The sequence below is a fragment of the Ictalurus punctatus genome, chromosome 9, assembly GCF_001660625.3.
Source record: "Ictalurus punctatus breed USDA103 chromosome 9, Coco_2.0, whole genome shotgun sequence".
Taxonomy (NCBI): Eukaryota; Metazoa; Chordata; class Actinopteri; order Siluriformes; family Ictaluridae; genus Ictalurus; species Ictalurus punctatus.
In genome coordinates, this window is record NC_030424.2 from 17,244,939 (window position 1) to 17,264,997 (window position 20,059).

The following is a 20,059-nucleotide window of genomic DNA, read 5'->3' on the forward strand; positions in this document are numbered from 1 at the left end:
CATTTGGTTAGGTTTATAGCTCCCCTTAAAAGAGCCGGGCCCTGGTATCGAAGGTGAACTCGGTCTGATTGCAGAGTTGTAAATTGCTAGTCTTGCAGGCCTGCTAACAATGCCTGGGCCAACCGCACAACCCCTTAAATAGAGGGCACTCATAAATTCTCTTTTAATCTTCTAACTCTCTAAGACAGTGGGTGGCACAAACAACCCCACAACACCAGAAAAGCACATGTCTCATAAAATGAAAAGGAATTATGTTTGTTCATAAGATATATAATATAAGCGTAAATTATTTCATCAAGGTCTATTGTCCACCAATGGTTAAATGCAATGTTAAATTAATTTTGTGAACTCTTGGGTAGCTATCAGAGAAGCCATTAAAGCAAATAATTATTCAAACCATGCAGTGGAAGAAAACAAAGATGTCAAAAAGAACCTTTGAGCATGTAGAGTAAATAAGGACCTAGCTAAATTAAAACATGAATATTTCATGTCCGGGCCAAACCAAAATAAATTACACAGGGGGTGATAATGTTCTCCTTGATCTCCCTAAGCAATATAGCAATTGGCTTAGGCTCCCCTACAAATCAAAGATGCATTTTTATGGGAGTGACCAAATGAGAGACCCTGCATCGTTAAGGTGCGGGTAGCTCTGCTCATTAGAAATGACTGGAGGAAGTAAATCTAAAGATCGCTTCCTCTTTATAGGCCATGCACTCACTGCACTGGGTTAAAAAAGGCATAGAGAGCATCTTGTTTTGGAGGTTGAGAGCATGGGATGGAATTAGCCAACTATCAATTGATGATAATTTGGTTTATGGGGCTAGATATATATTCCGTGTTTCATATATCTCTTCATATGTCCTGCTAGCGGGTTTTTTTTTCCTATTCTGTTTCTACGGAACATTTGTACGTTAAGTCATATAAGCAATAAGCAGCAGTTATCAGTGTACAAGGCTCTAGTAAAATTACAACTCCAAATCTGTATTTTGATTGATTATGAACAGTTTCAGCTTGACTAAATCTGTACTGAATCATCTTGACTTTTCCCTTAACTTTCCCTCATTGCACTGCTCTCATGTTCCTCACCACAGGAGAGGCCAGAGGCTCTCAAGTCAAAGTAGCCTTTAAAAAGGCTTGATCTACCAGCATAACCCATCACAACTCTCACAGCCAGTATGGACGGTCTCCATGGTGTTGTTAAACCATGACACTTATTACCTTTCCTTTAAAGCCTAACTTCCTTACCAAGTGCAGAAACCCTCATCATGCACTAGAACACACATCATGGGAACTACAAGAGCACACGTTCCATGATTCCCAGTGGATTTTACCAAACTCACAAATACGTGTATCATTTGTATGTGCTGGTGCCAGGCAAATCTGCTCAAAGATTGTTGCTCGAAAATGTGTACTAGGCTAAAGAGATCAAAATAGTAAAAAAGTGTCATGTCAAATGTTTGGTGTGCTTGTGCCATATAGAAGTGAGCTATCATGACAATAACAAGGACAGACAAAGGCAAAATGAAACCATGTCTGAGATTAGATAATTTCCTAAATTATAATATGTACAGTTTAATCACTGTCATTTGAAGGATACAATCCTCTTGCCTTCTGTCAAAAAGCACTCACAGCCAGCAAGACTAAAGGCCACAGATCTGATTAGCAATATAGGAGCCAGATGCTCCAACAGAGCAGCCAAATCATTACTACTGTATGCTCTGGTTTCAATCAAATTAAATCAACAGTGGGGAGGAAAGATGGGAACAGGCTGAGATTATTGTATTTGCTCTGTAAGTAGGGGATTACCTAGCAATATGCAGTCAAAATCTAAATTTAAGCAGCTCTGCTGAAATGTATTAGAAGAACACATTGCGAGGATATCCTCTAAAACTCTGGCAAGTGCCATAATCATAATCGGATAAATGGGGAAGACCATATTATATAGTAATTAGACTGTGCAGTTTACATTCGCTGCCAAGAACACATTGTGTTCTGCGCTGGACTGAATATGGACTGTATCTTTCAACTGGGATTCTGTAACCTGGCCTTATGCTGGTCTTAAACTGTGGGGTGGGGGGATGGGGGGATTGTGGGTGTAGGTGTGTGTGCATACAAGAGTGGGTCCTTGGTCTAATAGCCCATTGGTGTGTAAACTTCAGAACAGGTGGCAACACAACAGGATTATGGAGTGACAGGGTAGCTTGTGGTGTGTGTGCATGCATGCATGTTTTGCTGGCATAGTTAATGACCACAGCACTCATTACTTCTCGTAATTCAACACCTGTGGATTACCTATCATTATCCATTTCTTTATAGAGCTTTTGTGGTGCTGTATGTCTTAAAATATGTGCATGTGATAAACAGAATAAACATTACATGTATAATCATCACATAGTGAATTAACTATCCTAGATCTTATTCTTATGTCTTAGTCTTCTTGCGACACTTACACTACAGTTCTATATCAAAGTTAGTCCTATGAGATAAGCCACTGTATTTATTATATATGTATAACTATACTGACAGTTTGATGTCACACCTCTAATCCAGCTTTATTGAGATATAGCAGTTCCACAGTTTCTCCTACAGCGTGAGTAACACTCATGCTGCTTTGCAATGTGCCATTGCACTGTAGCCAATCATTAGAGAGATTACAAAACTGACTGTTATTACCTTTTGTACACAGATTTTTGTCACATATTTGAAACTTTGAAGCTTTGTATTATTTAATTGATATTTCATCCAAATTACAAAATACCATTAAATGAAACCTGCATTTTTTTGGTTTTATGGTATTTTATTATGGGGCATGGTGGCTTAGTGGTTAGCATGTTTGCCTCACACCTCCAGGGTTGGGGATTTGATTCCCACCACCGCCATGTGTGGGCCGAGTTTGCATGTTCTGGTTTCCTTTCCAAGACCAAAGACATACATTGTAGACAGATTAGCATCTCTAAAATTGTCTGTAGTGTATGAATGTGTGTGTGTTTGTGCCCTGTGATGGGTGGGCACCCTGTCCAGAGTGTCTCCCGCCACATTCCTCAAGTCCCCTGGGATAGGCTCCAGGCTCCCCCTGGTCCTGTGTAGGATAAGCGGTATGGATGGATGATATTTCTTTTAAAGTATTTTTAAGGCCATCAATGTACATAGCACATTGAAGTATTGCTTAATGGTATTGAAAACAGAGGTGAACACAACAATAAGAAGGAACGTTTTATTCACAACAGAAAAAGTCATACCAAGTTGCCATATCATACATTTTTACACAGTTTGAAAATCTTTTACAAAACCAAAAAAACATTTGAAAATATGATCTGATATGAAATATGACATAACATACATTTAGAATAAAAAAAGTTTTGTTTGGTGTTAGTTGGTTAATTCATGTTTATAACTGCCCATGACAGTGAACTCCAGCATCATCATTAAAAAATACATGTAAAAATGAACAAGAACATATCTAAGAAATAATAATAGAAAAAAAAAAATCTCATGCAGCATTGTAAGAAAGGGCCTGAGTGTGTATACTTGTAAAGGTTAACAAGGAAAAGGTTTTCAAATATCTAATGAACAGTAGAAATAACCACCTTCGTAATTATGCTGGTATGCAAAAGTCACTCACAAATGTATTTTGAAAGACAGTTAACAAACAGCCATTGTGGACAATCTACACCTGTACAGTTGCCTCCATGACATCAGGAATACAGAGGTATTTGTGAGAGTTTAGGCAAGTTAATCTGTAAAGAGCATTAAAAAAAGGCAGAAAGAAATGCTCTGAAACTCCAAATAAGGCCAGTGCATTTGTGCTAAAGGCAAAAGCATTTTGAGGTTCTACATGAACAGACTGCAAGAATGCATAAAACCAATGCCTGGCACTAGTACTCCAGTGTATCTTATCCACAGTGGATCGTTAAAACAATGTTAAAACGTCTGTAGGAGTTTTGTAGTCAATTTCATCAGTGCATGGTTTGTAATTAAAAAAAATCCTGACTATTTCAGTTCCTTGTTCATGATCACCTCTCCCTCAGCTTCTGAAAAGCAAATTCATTATCTATTTTGAACTATTTATGGGTCAGGTTTTTAGCTGTTGCACTTTTTTCTACTGGTTGAGAGACGTCTCAGTCTTTGCTGAATTCTACAAAACCTGTCAGACTGCATGAATCATGAACAGCTTTATGCAAACAACAGCTAGTCTACAGGGACCAATGATGAATTCACACTGCTGCAGTCTCAGAAAATGTAAACAAGGACCAGAGCTAACATAATTTTTTTTTAAATCGGATCGCACTGAATGGTCATACAAAATGAATAGATTTAACTGTAAATTAGATAAAAAGCTAGATAAGTCACGTTCAATTTGAGAGAAGAAAGAGATACAAAGAGAGTATCAAAATGTAAAAAAAAAAAAAAAAAAAAAAAAATGCAAGACATCAATCATATTAGAGAAGGTGTTCTTATACAGATATTATCATGTCATGTTCTATTCACCTTAAATTACTCAAGGCCACTGAGTCCAAGTTGAAGGGATATATGTTAAGCATGGGTTCAACCAAGGTTGGCAGTGGTTGACTTATAACAGTGTTACAAACATAGCTCTTTAAAAGACATCACAGATTTGCTTGATATGCAAGTTAGAAAGTCACACACCGTCACTAGAAAGAGAACATAAGGCTCCAGAGGTTAGATGACAAAATGCTGAAAGGTGATATTACAGGAGAAAGGCAAAGTCTAGGAAAATGCAATAACATTAGCTTATTGCTTCTCTTTCCTCTTGCCTGTAATCTTCCCACAAAAAACTGTATTTTACAGACTGTTTAATCATATAAATACACTATACAATGCAATATAAAATCATTTTCTTCTTAAAAGTAATATGTTAAGGGTTGGCTTAGGTATGCTGGTTAGAGAACTAGCACCAATACAAAAAATAATGATTGAAATTATATCACAAAGGCACTTTATGGTATAGCAAGAAAAACTCTTGGCTGAATGATGACAGTCTGTCTTGTTTCAACGTATTAGATGATCCAAAAATATCAGGTTGTTGCTTTTTTTCCCATTCAAATTCATTACACAGAGCGAGGCACTATATATTACCAGTACCAGTCATTTCTCAAAGATAACACAATCCTCCTCTATGTAGTCTTCAGTGCACCAGTCTTTTAAGTTTATTCCTTGTCTTTTTTTTGTTCTTCGTATCAGTGAATAGGCTGCTACATTTCATTTTCCTTCCATTCAGACTTCCAAGATTCTTTCTCACTTCTTCACCTCCTCATTTATCTCTACTTCTATCCCATCCTACTTTCATACCTCCACTTCTCGCGGTCCTTCTTGAATCTCCGATACTACTCTGATGTCAAAGCAGGTCACCATCATAACACGTGACTTGCATAGGTTGACGCAGTAGTCCAGTTCACTCGTGACTTGCTCTAGTGCCTCCAAGTACTCCTGTGACTCCGGGTCCAGGTCCTGGTCCACCTCAACTGTATGGGGCACAATCAATCATTACTTAATGGAGAACATTTAAAATGACTAGACTCAAGTGAAATACTTAAATGCTAATTCTAAAACTCACACTCTCCAATCCACTTTCTGGGGTCCATCATCAGTCTGGCTTTGGTGTCCTCCAGTTCTTCCTTTAGAGTGCCATGTTTAATTCTGAGATCTCTGATCTGTTGCTGCCGCCGCTCAACATCCTTCAGCTTTGTGTTAAAATACAGCAGATCCTACAGAGAGAGGTGATTGGAGAGTTAGGCAAAAACCAACATTAGTGATTTGTATTGTATACTTGCAACAGAGTGAAGTATTCCCTTTACAAATGAATCACAGGATACAGCAGTGATATTTACAGTGATATTTATAAGGATCAAAACCATTTTCCTGGTATTGTAATATAGGAATACATGCTTCCTCGAATAACATGAATTGTTAATGGAACCTCCAACTTTTTATTCACTCCTTTTTATTCACTTATTCATTCTGTATTCATTATGTTATATCCATCCGGCTTGATCAACGTACCTTATCAACATCCTGAATTGACTGCTGCATAAAAACAGAAGCGGGGTGTAAAAGTTAGGTCTATAACGAAATATAAACATGCACAGTTCAAATGTATCCAGTATTCTGAGTTGGAAGCTATAATTGTACATTTTTACAGAAACAAGATTTAGGTCAAAAACTATTCTTACCTGATTTGGGGTTTTGCTGGTTTCTGAACAAATCAAGTTTTAGATGTACTATGTTATAGTGAAAACAAATCTAGAGTATACACTATATGGTCAAATGTATGTGGACACCTGACCATCACACCCATAGTAGGCCTTTCCCAAACTGTTGCCACAAAGCTGAAAGCACACAATTGCTAGAATGTCTTTGTATGCTGTAGCTTTGTGATTTTCCTTCATGGAAATCAAGAGGCCCAAACCTGTTCCAGAATGACAGTGCCAGGGTGCACAAAGCAAGTGCCATAAAGACATGGTTTGCCAAGGTTGGTGTGGAAGAACTCAAGTAGCCTGCACATAGACCTGACTTCAATCCAACGGAAAACCTGGATGAGTTAGAATGCTGACTGTTCACTAGGCCTTCTCATCCAACATCAGTGTCTGACCTCACTAATGCTTCGGTGGCTGAATGGGCAAATCCCCATGGGATGTTCAATAAGCACATATGGGTATAATGGTCAGGTATACACATATGTTTCGCCATATAGTGTATAAATTATATAAAATATTTGTTACAGTACTGCTTAAGACACACCAATCGGAGAAAGCAGACAATTTGTATAGTATCATATTGGTATGCTGAAAGATACTGTGTGATTGGCAGAAGAATATTATATCTTTCTCAATATCACCCAATAAATAAAATGTTTCCCTACAGAATGGAAACAGCACTGGTGTCATATTCCCTTCACTATATTTTACTTCGGAATATCAATAGTTAAAAATAAATACTTGAGAGACTTATGCACTACTGGGAGAGAGTTTTATGTTCTGGTCCCCTGAACGACGAGTCCTACCGCCAAAGTCACACAAAACCTTCATACACATGAAGCTATGTGGTAACATATTCAGACACCGTCATCGGAAGGTCAAGAGTCTGAGCCATAAATTAGCACCATCTTTTAATAAGATGTAAGGAGCTGACATATACTTCAGCTAATGCTCGTATGATCAACTTCAAAATAGTGACTGGGGACTTGAAAATGATAGAATGACCAGAAAAACATGAAATAAAAATAATATCTGGGATAGTTCAACTGTTTTACATAGAAAAATCAACATTTGAATCAACACTAAAATTTACAGGCTGTAGTCATAATAAAAACATTGCATCATAACAGAAAAAACACTGAGCCAGAACCTGAGCATATTTTATTTGGATCCTCATTTACTCACCTCTGTTGGTTGTTCTTGTCTCCGCCTCTGCAACCTCTCTACATCATCGATCTCATACACCTTGATTTCGAAGGGCTCTTTCAATGGGCCAGATATAGGAGGCAGGTCCACCCACTGGCCTGTGGCTCCAGCCTTCATTCCCAGAGAGGAAGTGTCTGGTAAAGGAGCAGGGATAAGACGCCGCCTCTGAATGCCTAGAATGTTCAGATGATGTGGAGAGTGAGAGTTACAGTACAAATAACAACAAACATTGAAAAATAATAATAATTCAGTCGAAAGAGAAATGTGCACACATGAAACAGCACAATACATGGATATATTGATGGTCAGAGTGTCAAACATATCAAATGAAGTAATATAAAATAAAGACATATCACAGAGGAGAGCTTTATCTACCTGCAAGTATGTATGAAATCGTATCAATGTTACACAGACTGATAATGAGTAAGAACAGGACCTAAGAAACTATGAGAAAAAACAAATCCCTGTAAAACTGGGTAACTTTCACCATACTACTCACCATTTGATCTCTTTTTGGGTGGTTTTGAGCTCCTGAGCCGCATATTGGAAGAGATCCCACTTTCACTCATAGAGTCATGGGCTGAAGATGCACTTCCAGTGGCCTCACTGTCTCTGATCATGCTCTCATACCCACTACTTCCACCACTGTGGTAGAACAGTGCAGTTCGCCCCATGGCAGGGGGCAGCTCTCCACTAAGGACACTGCTGTTGTCACTTCCATGCCCACTGCTGTACCTCTGTGGCCGTCTCGGAGCAGTGATCTTGCTATAAGGAGAAGGCAGGATGGGGATAGGTGTAGGCTTGTCTTCATTAAGGTTCACACCACTGTCGTTCCCACTGTCAGAATCACCAGATCCCCTTGGTTGTTTTCCAGAAGGACTACCTGATGCTAGCTCACCTACTCGGTTGTTAGTTGCTCGCATGGCTTGCTTAGTACCCATAATAGTTCCCCTTGTAGATTTACCATTACATCCTGCTCCTGCACGAGGTAATGCACTCTTTCCTGAAGGTGGGAGGCTAGCATTCCTTGTTGCAGATGTTGTCAGAGACTTAGTTGAGGAACTTAGGGCTTTGGAATTGCTTGCAGATAATGTGCGAGCTTTGTTTCCATTTACAGGCACTGGTCTTGCATTAAGGCTGTTTTTGATCGGCCCATTTTTTCCCGTGGTGACTTGATTAACACAGGGATTTGGCGAGGTAGTGATTGGGGAAGAGGTGGCAACAGGTGATCCAAACTTAGTAACAGATTTGCTTGACTTTCCACCAAGACTGGCTCCACTGTTCTCTCGACTGAGTACAGGTTTAGATCCTAAAGATGTCAAACTGTCAGACCTTTCTAGGGATACCTGGCTTCCATACATTTGTCCAGCTTCCCCTCTTGCTCCTCTGGCTTTGAGACTTGATGTTGCTTTTAGTAAACTATGATCTAACCTCAAATTGGATGTTTTTAAACTGTGGGAGTCTCCTCTGTACCGCAGATCATATTCATCCTCTGACTTTGCAGGCCTGAATACCAGTGACTTTCCTGTCTCACACACAGACTTTAAGGCACTTGGTGGTAGCAATATTCGATTCTTCTGATCCAGACTGGACTTACGCACCGGTGGTGGAGGAGGTGATACACCACCAGGCAGCATACTAATGTCCTGCTTATTTGCTTTCCCAGTTTTTTCCAAAGATGAAAACATCCAGCTACCTGACGATCCAATGTCAAGGCCAACCTTGACATCAACAGATGTATGAATGACTGGAACAGTCCCAAGCGTGGTGGCACCTCTTCTGAGCTGTGGCATTTTGCTGTGACATTTAATGTTGCTGGATTTTTCACATCCATCTACCACCCTTTGAGATGAAGTAGACCCCTGTGTTGTGGGTATTCGTGAAATACTGTTAAAGTCTGTGCCTGCTTTTCTAGTGGGTATGCCACTTATTCCATTTTTAAACTGTTTGGAAGAAAGACTTGAATTTGAGGCCACAGGCAAATCTGACACATTCTCTTTTCGATGCCATGGGTCATCTGACTTGCCCTCTAGCCTCAGTGGTTCACGTCTCCAACTGCTACCATTACTGCTCTCACTGATGCTACTGGTCTGGACTGTGGATGAGGTAGGTTTTATTTTCCTGGGAAGACTGCAGTGGACACTGTAAGGGTCTTGCAGGGTCTGGGTTGGAGATGAATTAATGTTATTTGGTTTTGCCATTTTTAAAGGATTTCTGACAGAAGCTTTTATGGACTCTGGAGAGGATGAGCATTTACTAAGTGAGAGTTTACTTGAAGTTGCACTGTCACTATCCAGTTCTGAGAAACCAAATCCACTATCATTCAATGAGTTATTGGGTTCCTTCTGGGGACTGGTTTGAAACATACCAAGAGAATCAAGGTAGAAAGCACTTCCGGCCTTAATTTGTGTACCGTCAGGAAGGAAGACATCTGCAGACTGTGCTCCTTCACTCTCTGTGGTGCAGACACTTACTTCACTAAGCCAAGAACTGATTGAAGAACCACGACTGTCTAAAGAGACAAATGTTTCCTCTGAAAATGGTGCTACCGTCTCAATATTTACTTGAGAGGCACCCACACTGGATGTATATGCATCAAACTCATCATTGATGCTGCTAATTATGCTTACTGGTCTCGATCCTGAAGCAAGGGCCTGTACAGAGCAATCACTATTGAAGCTTATGATACTGGAGGGTCTTCCGTTGTCCATAATACTTCCAATTGATAGTTCTTCTACAAGGGTGAACACTAACTCATCCTCTCCATTCAGCTCAACTGGTTGCTGCAGAGTTACAGTAGTCCTTAAAATATCCCGCTCCCTAAGTGTGGACTTTAGCTGGCACACCTCTAGTGGGGTCTTGGGGTTTAGATGATGAACCCTGCTCAAAAGAGGGGAGTTGCCACCTGAACCACACTGCTTCTGTACTTGATGGCTCATTCCAATGGGTGGTATCCTTATGGCAGACTTTTCTTCTGATTCACTATTAGCCTTTGCACTGTTTCTTTGTTGTGGGGGTGAAGGAGCAGGCTTGGGTAGTTGTTTCCTGTTGTAGAAAACCTTTTCTCTCACCACTGGCTCTGAGCTTTGAAATGCTGCTGACTTATCTTGTTTCCCTGGGGAACATGGAGCTAAGCTGTCTGTTACCAGCACCTTTTCACTATCTGCCCTTGAACAACAGGCAGTCACAGGCATATCTTCATCTGACGTTGAAGCATTTTGCCATTTGGAATGTTCATTTTTGGACTTGTGTTTGGGGCTGCTGGGCTGTTTACTGGGAGCAGAAACTGGCTGTTTGGATAATATATTGTCCTGCTGGGAAGATGATGTTTTGGTAGGAGCCTTGAAGGCAACCAAAACAGAACCTTCTTTGGGCTTTATTGAGATAATGTCCGTCTTAGGGCTTACTTGGCTTCCTCTAGCTTCACCAACAAAAGCACTTGGTTCCTCACTACCATCTATACATTCCAGTCGCTCTTGAAGCTCAGCAAAGGTGTTGCACTTGAAATAGTCTCGGTCAGTTGGTCCTTCCTTACAACGCTGCTTTCTGTTAAGAGATGGGATAATAGGAACAAAGGCTGGTGGACCCTCGTTGTCACTGAGTTCACGATCCGAAATTGTAGCCCCACCAGGGCCAACATAAATAACAGTATCACATGACTGCTCACTGCTTGAGGAGTAATCTGGATCACTCAGTAGTGAGGGCAGATCTGGGTCCAGGGCCACAGTCCGTGGATGGAAGGGTCTTAAATGTGGGGGTCGGCGAATCCGTCCTTCATCACAGGAGCTTTCACCTCCAGAGGAACTGGATGCATACTGCGCAAGCAATAAAGCATAGATTAGCATTAATAATATGGACTAGGGTGCCTATAAGATATAGTAATTATACCTAAATATGAATGTTAATAATAATATATTTTTTAAATATGTCATACTGAATTACTTATTGTATGATTATCTGTCAAAGGAAATAGTGTAAAGTTATCTTTATCTGTACCTATATCTATGCTAGATTTGCCAGTAAGTAAATATCTACAATCTGATAACAGGTATTGTTAGTTAATTGTTAGTAATGTAGTTCTTTATATTATTGTTCTTCAAATTTACACAATTAAGGTTTTATTTACCACTATAAAAATGTTTAGCATTTTTTTAAACACTTCAAAAGTGTATGTGCAAAGACAACCTTGAATGCAAATTACAGCAGTTTTTATTTACAATTTTACAAATGGTTTCATCCAATAAGGTTTTGCTGACCTTGGACTTTTTCTTCCTCATGCGGTGAATTCGGGAGGCGAGCTGGATGGTGGTGAGTGAATCAACATAATCACCAGGTGAGTCTGAGACATGCGCTATCATTGTTGTCCTGCAGTTGATGTTCCCAAGTGAATCACGAAGCAGCATTGTAAGCTTACTATCCCTAAATAATACAAAATAATATCAGTAAGGATTTTTTTTCTGAAAGCTTTTAAACCATGTTTTTTCTTGTTTTGACAAATTCTATATTTTAGACATTATCTGAAATGATCAAATAGCTCAAAAGAGGTGCAAATTTATCTTTATACAGTATGTTGCGGAGAACTATGAATGACATCAGCAGCATACAAAGCTGATAGTAAACCTGTCAACACCACTCAGCATGTGTAATCTTGCTTCTGCCAGATTTGATTACATGTTCACTCTTTCTCTGTTACGTCTTTGGAAAAATGAATAACAACAAATCTCATCTGTCTTTTGTAAGTTCACATGAAAAGCTATGAATAAAAATATGTGTATAAGAGAAAGACGTATGTCTAAAGAGAAATAATTTTTTTGACATCACTAATATTGTTTAAAAAAAAAAAATGTCCCAGTCTGCGTTCTCCTACCTGTATGGTACATGTTTGGCTCCATTTGTCAAAGCCAGGATGACGTTGCCTAAGGCAGTGAGGGACAGACACAGACCTCCTCCTCCATCCCTGCTCTTACTAAGCACCTTCTCACAGCTGCCCAGGTCTATGAGGTGCAGTCTACTTCTACCACCAGACACTGGAGGGAGGAGAGGAAATAGGAGAGAGCGCAAAATACAGAGAGAAAACAAAGGACAAAGAAATATGTTAAAGTTCTTGGGGAATATTAGGCAAAACAGTGATATTCAGAGTGTATAAGGAGACTTATGCAATTCCCCACCTACAATCAGTAAACACCTCATAAAATGCCCCCCCCATCTTGAAATTTCAAGACGGCAACTTTGATTGGTCTTCTCAACTACCAGGCCCTTCCTCATATACAGAGCAATGTCAAATCAACATGGTCGCGCACACTGTGAACAATGTAAAGTGCCCCTTCTCTACATTTTAATTAGTTTATAGCAGTATTAACTTCAGATCAGTTAATATACAGACACAGTACTTGGTTAAATCTATACCATTGACCATACTAATCAGTGTTTGAGACAGTAATCATGTTAGAGTTATCACTAATGTAAGCTGGCTAGCTTGCTGCTAATGCTATTGTCCTGTTGCTGCTCTTCTGCAAATTCAGGCCAAAATGTTGCATGCATGTTTAAAGTTCACAGAACCAGTAGCCAATCAGGCCTATAACTGTAAAAGTGTGGCTACAGTAGATTTATGATCTTTTGGAACTAGTTCACCAGGGAGTTTGAGACAGTGGTAGAGAAGTTAGAACATACCACTGACACGCCTACTGTGCAGTAATGTCGGGAAGTGTACAGAGAATCAGACGCTTACACACCCTTTGAGTAGGTCAGCGACTAGCATGACTGGCAGTGATTTATTCCTGAGTAATCTGCAGTCTGATTTGATACAAATCTGGGCCAAACTGCCCAAACAAACAACTATATATAAAATGCCCAGACGTACTGTATACAGTAAGACGTGCTATTAATAACTCCTTGTCTTCTTACACAAGTCATCATGGACCATTGCTACAGATATTTAACTCATACTGCTGTGTGTTGCGAATGTAATAACATAAAAGAAATGTCAGATAAAATTGTCTGTGTCACAAATGACATCATTTTATGAGGACATTTTCAGTGCACTACAGCTTAATGCACAAAAGCTCTTGAAAAACTATCATTACCTTTTGTCATGGCATTATAACTGTCATTCTGCATGTCACATAAAGTTTCTCTGAGGGGCACAATAAGTTCATGCAGAAGCTGCCTCACATTACCCCTGCTACATGTACATTATTTCACATAACTGCAGAGAAAAACGACCGAGTTTCAGAGCAGGCTATATTCTCCTTACTGTTCCAGTGTTGTTTTGTGCTCTGTTCTTTCTGAAAGATTCTCCGCTTCCATTTCCATTAACACTACTGTGCAGAGTGTTTCCTCTGTTGTCAAATATTCAGCATTTACCTATGCTAATGAGAACTGCAGCACTGCAGTGTGACAGGTACTTCCACATTATTATTGTGGTCATTAGCTGCTCATGAATTATTACTGTCTGTTAAAATTCCCATTAAAGTTTAATGAAGTGGTCAAAACAGGCCCGAGTGATTTACCTTCCACATGATGGATTGAGAGAAAAAATGAATGGGTGATGGGACGGTAACTCTGATTTAGTCTGTAATATCTCAGCTATTAGATTAATGAGTTTGAGATGCAGCTCTCCACCTCTGCGAGTATGAAAAGTGAGAAAGAAAAGGAAATGGAAGTGCAGCCTATCAATTAACTGCACAGAGGGAGATCATCAGAGCTGGAATGTCAATTAACCAAATACACACACACACACACACACACACACACACACACACACACACACACACACACACATCCATGCAGATACTCACTTCCACCCTTGCCACTCTTCTCCATCCGATACTGATAAATGTGAAGCGTGAAGAGCATATGCGAGTTGCGCCGGTCCTCCTCGTCTGCGTCAGGATAGCTGGTACTGCGTGCTGCAAGGGCTGCGTCCAGAAAGAAAGCAGCCTTTTCTGCGGTCGGGGCCCGCAACTCACTGTGATTCTGGAGCTGGAACCAATTGCATAAAAAAATACACTGATACTGTTGCATACCATCAAGACAATATGAAGGATAATTAATATAACAGATGTTCCTTCTTCATCACAGTAAACAAAAATGATCAACAAGTGTGTGTGTTATTAACAGTTATTAACAGTAAAAAAAAAAAAAAAAAAACATTATATCAAAAGTTTGCATTTCTCTTTCCATTTCCTTAATACATTTCTTAAACCTCTTTTATATCCTGATTCTGATGTCTCTGATGTAACTCTGAAAGGGGGCAGGGGTTGTCACGGCAAGATTTTCACTTCTTTCTAATGGTTTGAAAGAGACCGAAAGAGAGACTGGTAATGAAGGTGAAATAGAGAAAGCTATTTTAGCTGCTCTACACACAGGTAGCCCATTAGAGTTGGAGAAGGATTACTGACAGAGTGATAGTGATCAAGAGATCGAGAGTGCAGTGGGAACAATCTCAACATAACTCGATTGGTAAAAAGGCTAAAAGGTCAAGATCCTTAAAGGCCTGTACCAGAGGGGAGATGAACCAGCAGGCTAAGAACCTGTTAGGAGCAATTCAAAGAAAAGAGGTTGATTAATAAAATAGCTAAAAACTGCTCAAATGAGACGAACCCTATAACTGTGACATCTCCATTAAAAATAAGTAGCAACATTGATCTGTATTGTATCAGTATTCATTCTCGCTTTGTGCACTGTGTTCCTGGAACAGGCTCCAGATCCACCATGGCTCTGAAATTGCCCTAAAGTGGTGAAATGAATCAGTATTATTAATGAATGTTACATCAATCGGATAAACTCAAGCTTGAAATAAGCAGTGACTATCCCAGGTAGCAGCGCTAGCACTGAGGAGAAGGGAGAACACTCTGAGGAACAGTGAATGGAGCCTGACTCCATCCATCTAAACTTCACAAGCCTATAGGCAGCCTTTGAAGTGTTGGCCTCATATGGATCCCAAAAAACAACATCTGATGCCAACACCTGGCAGTTCTTTCAACTACCCTCCACCACATCTCCCCAAACGTCAAATACCCCACTAGCATTTACCCTCCTCCAATGAGGAACCTGGTGGGGGAAGGGAGAGATACACATCAGCAGCACCTCTATATGGGGAGGGGTGAAACAGCTGCCTGTCAGTACAAGGCTTCATGACTTTACACTATAAAAAAATGCTGCCAAACAACCCATTATTTTATTAATGCACAGACAGCAAACCAAACATGCTCAGAGAAGACCTATATAAGACTTAAAGGTTCATATTTAAAAGAGAACAAGACAAAAATAACAATAAAGCCCTAGCCCTGAGCTCTCACTAACCTGTGTGCCACAGATGGGGTCCTCGCGCAGGTAGACCCCTGGCGACTCGCCATCCTGCAGACTGCCTGTTGAGACATCCGAGAGCAGATCCTGCAGACCTTCGTCTTTGCCGTAGATCTCCACAGCTGAGACACGTACAGAAAAGCGTGTGCCAGTTTTCTCCCTGCGCTCGCTGATGAGCTTGAAGAGCCAGGAGATGGCACAGGGCGCAATGCCAAGGCTCTGCGAAGAGCTGTCTTTGCCAATCATGGTGTACGTCTTCCCTGGTGAGGGGGAGAGAGCAAGCTGTTAATTCTGGCAGTGTATTGAGAACCGCTCCGCATACTGGTGTGTGCAGAGCTCTGGAATTTCAAAAGAACCTTTTCTACTGATGATATCAGTTATTACACGTCTACCCAAAATTAATTTAGCAGTGTTATATGTGAGAAATATGAGAGAAAGAGAGTGGGAATGCGTTAGTTATAGTTAAGATGTCATGCTGTAGGGGTCTTTTCTTCATAACACAACAGTACAAAAGTATGCTGAGCTCACATACTATAAGCAAAAAAATGTTAACATTAAGGAACCCTAGGTTGTGATTCATCACAATTTCTCTAAGAATTCTGTTATGGTTTAAGATATTTGCTGGCTGTCAATCAAACTAAAGGGTGGGATAGTAAACAACAAGTTTTTGGAGGTCTGCTTCAACCTAGAAGATTATATCCTAGAAGATATTTCCATCCAAAATTCCTTAACTTGAAGGAAAACGTGCATCCAACCAAATGACACTTAAGAAATACATAAGAAGAAATACAACAAGAAATACATAACGGATTCAAATATAGACTGCGTGTGGTATGTAGTGTTTATATACACTAGACAACTGAAATAAGGAATAAACCAGTCGAAGATGTGCAGTGATGAGAAAATGATCAACAGGGTGGAGAGATGGGAATGTTTACTGTAGTACCATTTTTACCACCAACTCGACAATGATTTCACACTGTTAAATAATACCCTATCATAATTTTTATCTCCTTATCCAGTCACCTTTCATTACTGTCAAATATATGTTCTTTAAAAAACTCTGACCATACCAACCTGTCAACAATGATATTTTTTTTCACTGTGAAACTGTTTTGTCGTTGTTAATCTGTTTGTGGTTAAGTCACATTACGTGATCAAGGACATTTCTCAAACAAGTCCATGTTAATTAGTTCTTTCTTCTTCTTTTTATTCGCTGGATTTTATTGGTGGGTTGTGAATCTGAATTAGTCGTTGTTTTAGAAACTGTGGTGTTAGAACATTTGCACTTAACCCTTGTAAGCTACTTGATTTATATAATGCAACCACTTCACTACTTTCCCAAACTAAAAACCTCACTACTTGTTACTTGTAACACTACTGCCTACCATTGTGTTTCAGATAACTTCTTATCAAACATGTTGATCTAGTCATAGGCTTAAGACACTCAAATGCAACGTACTGTGAGCATAAATTATTAAGCTTTCAATTATACTCTCTTAACTATGGCCTTTCTGTTCATAATAATCACACACACACACACACACACACACACACACACACACACACACACACACACACACACACACACACTCACACTCAATCAACCTGAGTGTATCACTACAGGCTCTTAAAAGAAATGAGAGGGACAAACCATATTTATTTAGTGGCCAAGTTGCTTCCACACTATTAACCAAAAGACCTGGACTGTAAGACACATGGCTGCTATCCCACCTATAAGTCATTAGTCAAATGTAATGCGATGTAATTACATGTAATAGTAATGCAGAATATTGGACAAGGAAAGCTTACCAAGTTTAACATGGCCAAAGCTGAAGATACATCCATCTGCTCCATTCACCACTGACTGAATAATTTCAGCCACGGTCCCTGAGCACACTTCAGCCTGCAGACATCCAGAAAAGACAAGGATATGAACACTCAGCCACTGTTCTTGACAATGCAGTGCTGCAGATTTCATCACAGAACGCCATGAACTTGATCAGTCTGAAAGGCAGATATTTCTGCCGCAAACTGATAGCCACTTAATTCTTCATTAGCAAATGAAATACAGTGCAACATCAAATCAACCGAGTATCAGCTCATCATGGATTCATCAGGCATGGGGAGGTTTACACTGCTGCAGTCTACAGCGCTGTCATTACAATCTGTTCCACCAGCCTCAGTCCACAGGGACAGTTCGCTACTGCAGCATTCTCCTTCCATATCTCACACATAGGAAAAATACACACAAGGACATACAGGCTTTCCAACTATAGAATGAAAAACAGCACATTTTAGCAAACCAGTGACTAGAATAATGCGCCACTTCAGCCACTAAAACACAATTATTTAGTAGATTTACCATCATGCTCAAGCTTTTCTACTTATTTTAAACATTACAGTGAATAGTTTAATCAGACAAACACTTTAAATCATTCATGCACTAAAGAAACAAATTAATTGTTTGTGTAAAGAGTTACTATAAAATGGGTTTAATGCTGAGTTCTTTCAGCACAGACATTAACAAGGCAAGCTCAGTTGCCACAAAACGTCAACTAAATTGTTCTCACTTAATCATTCTCAAGGACTGTGCATGTCTCTTAAGTGTCTCCTCATGGTTATTTGTGTGGCTGTTTGGAAGGCACTCTGGTCTTAATTTGGATGCCCTCCCAGCTCTGGAGTCTGGGTGACGAACCGAAAATGTTGCTGGATATATGCGGCCGGAATTCAAATCATTTTCCAGACTTAAAAGAAACAGCTGTTGTGGCCATACTGTGAAGAATGATGCTGAAATAAGGATGCCATTTTTTGCATTAAGCCTCAAGCCCTGTCTAGAATATGTGTGTGGGAGGAGGGGGTGTTTGTATACGTGTTGTGCAGATGTCCTACTGCCCTTGAGAAAATGTCTTAGCCCACATGTACTAGAATACAACCCAGAAGGCAATAAAACTAGACAGCAGCATCAGAAATATAACAAAACTAACAGCAATGCACACAGATTCCAGTGGAGTTCTTACCTGCGAGGCATCTTGGGTGAAGACAGCATCGAAAGCGAACATCTTTGGGGCAGCTAGTGGTGTACGTCGGTGCCCTGAGCTGGGCTGGGTCAGGAGCGAAGGCTCATACAGAGTCAACTGCTTCTTCCGCTGGTCTACCTTCAGGAAAGACATGGACTCAGAAGAGTCCTGTACACCAACAGATGGACAGATCCGCACCATCACCTTCACCTGCTCAGAGAAACAGGAAAAGAGGAAGTGGATAAAATAAAGTATTATTTAAGGATGCTCATGCAGGAAAATAATGAGAAAATTACAGAAAAAAATAATGAAATATAGTGAATCCACTGAGGCTTTTGTGGGGGTTTTTCCTAGGATTGTAGGTTTGCTATAGAATGATCAAATATATAGATTTGCTGCTACAGCAGCTGAATCATCTGATGACAAAAATAAAGCTTGTTTTTGAACTATAGAAGCTGTAAGGAACCGTGAAGCACTCTTCCAACACATTTTACAGTGTCACACCCAAACAGACAGAGCCAAGAAGGACCCAGCAGCTGCGAAACTGCTTTAATTAATCCTCACAAAACATCAGTGAGAAGCAGACATCACTCAGTGGCCAAGCAAACACAAGTACAGTACAGAAGATTACCCCTGGAACTCCTACAACATTCCGATCTGAGCAGTACAAAGCCAAACCACATCCTTATGGACCTGTGGTTATTGTTTATTTACAGCTTCAGTCCAGCTTTGGTCCAAGAGAACAATGTCAGCTTCACTTTATTCCACTGCCGTGCCAGTGGACAGAGGAATGTCTATGCCACAGCACCAGCCATGGCCAAGCTCCCCCTTGTTCCTGCTGCTCCGCAGGGGCCGATTACTGTTGATGGACATGTGCACATGGTGAAGGAAATTACTCTTGCCTTGACATTGGAAACAGGTTTCCACATATGACTGACCAAAAAAAGTCTGACTAAGTCAACAGTCTCCACTATATTTACATTGGTCGGGCAACAAGGTCTTGCACACCTCCTGATATTTGTATTAAAGGAGCTGTTCTTCCAGTTCCAGATCCAGATCATATCATATATATATATATATATATATATATATATATATATATATATATATATATATATATATATATATATATATATATATATATATATATATATATATAGACACACACACGCGTCCTCTCATATTCCATATTCAACTGCTTTTACTTCCAGCAAATTTCTTAATATGCATAAATATTTGTATTACCATAAAAACATTGAACAACTGAGGCATAAACTGAACAAGTTTCATAGATGTTTGATGAGCAGAAAT

The 20,059-nt window shown here is 39.8% G+C and overlaps 1 protein-coding gene across 4 annotated transcripts in view; it reads right to left on the reverse strand.

Moving 5' to 3' along the window:
* Positions 1-3,200: 3,200 nt before the first annotated feature.
* The window catches only part of kif26ab (kinesin family member 26Ab), an 80,683-nt gene continuing 63,824 nt past the window's right edge, over positions 3,201-20,059 (reverse strand). For all 4 annotated transcript variants that reach the window (XM_017476874.3, XM_017476877.3, XM_017476875.3 and 1 more), the window contains 11 exons: positions 18,749-18,958; positions 17,541-17,634; positions 15,726-15,988; positions 14,219-14,402; positions 12,289-12,448; positions 11,678-11,840; positions 7,921-11,236; positions 7,401-7,594; positions 6,022-6,045; positions 5,576-5,726; positions 3,201-5,483 (listed from right to left, as the gene is read on the reverse strand). In XM_017476874.3, the coding sequence (XP_017332363.1) occupies positions 5,305-5,483; positions 5,576-5,726; positions 6,022-6,045; positions 7,401-7,594; positions 7,921-11,236; positions 11,678-11,840; positions 12,289-12,448; positions 14,219-14,402; positions 15,726-15,988; positions 17,541-17,634; positions 18,749-18,958 (4,938 nt within the window). In that variant the 3' untranslated portion in view covers positions 3,201-5,304. The remainder of the gene's footprint in view (positions 5,484-5,575; positions 5,727-6,021; positions 6,046-7,400; positions 7,595-7,920; positions 11,237-11,677; positions 11,841-12,288; positions 12,449-14,218; positions 14,403-15,725; positions 15,989-17,540; positions 17,635-18,748; positions 18,959-20,059) is intronic.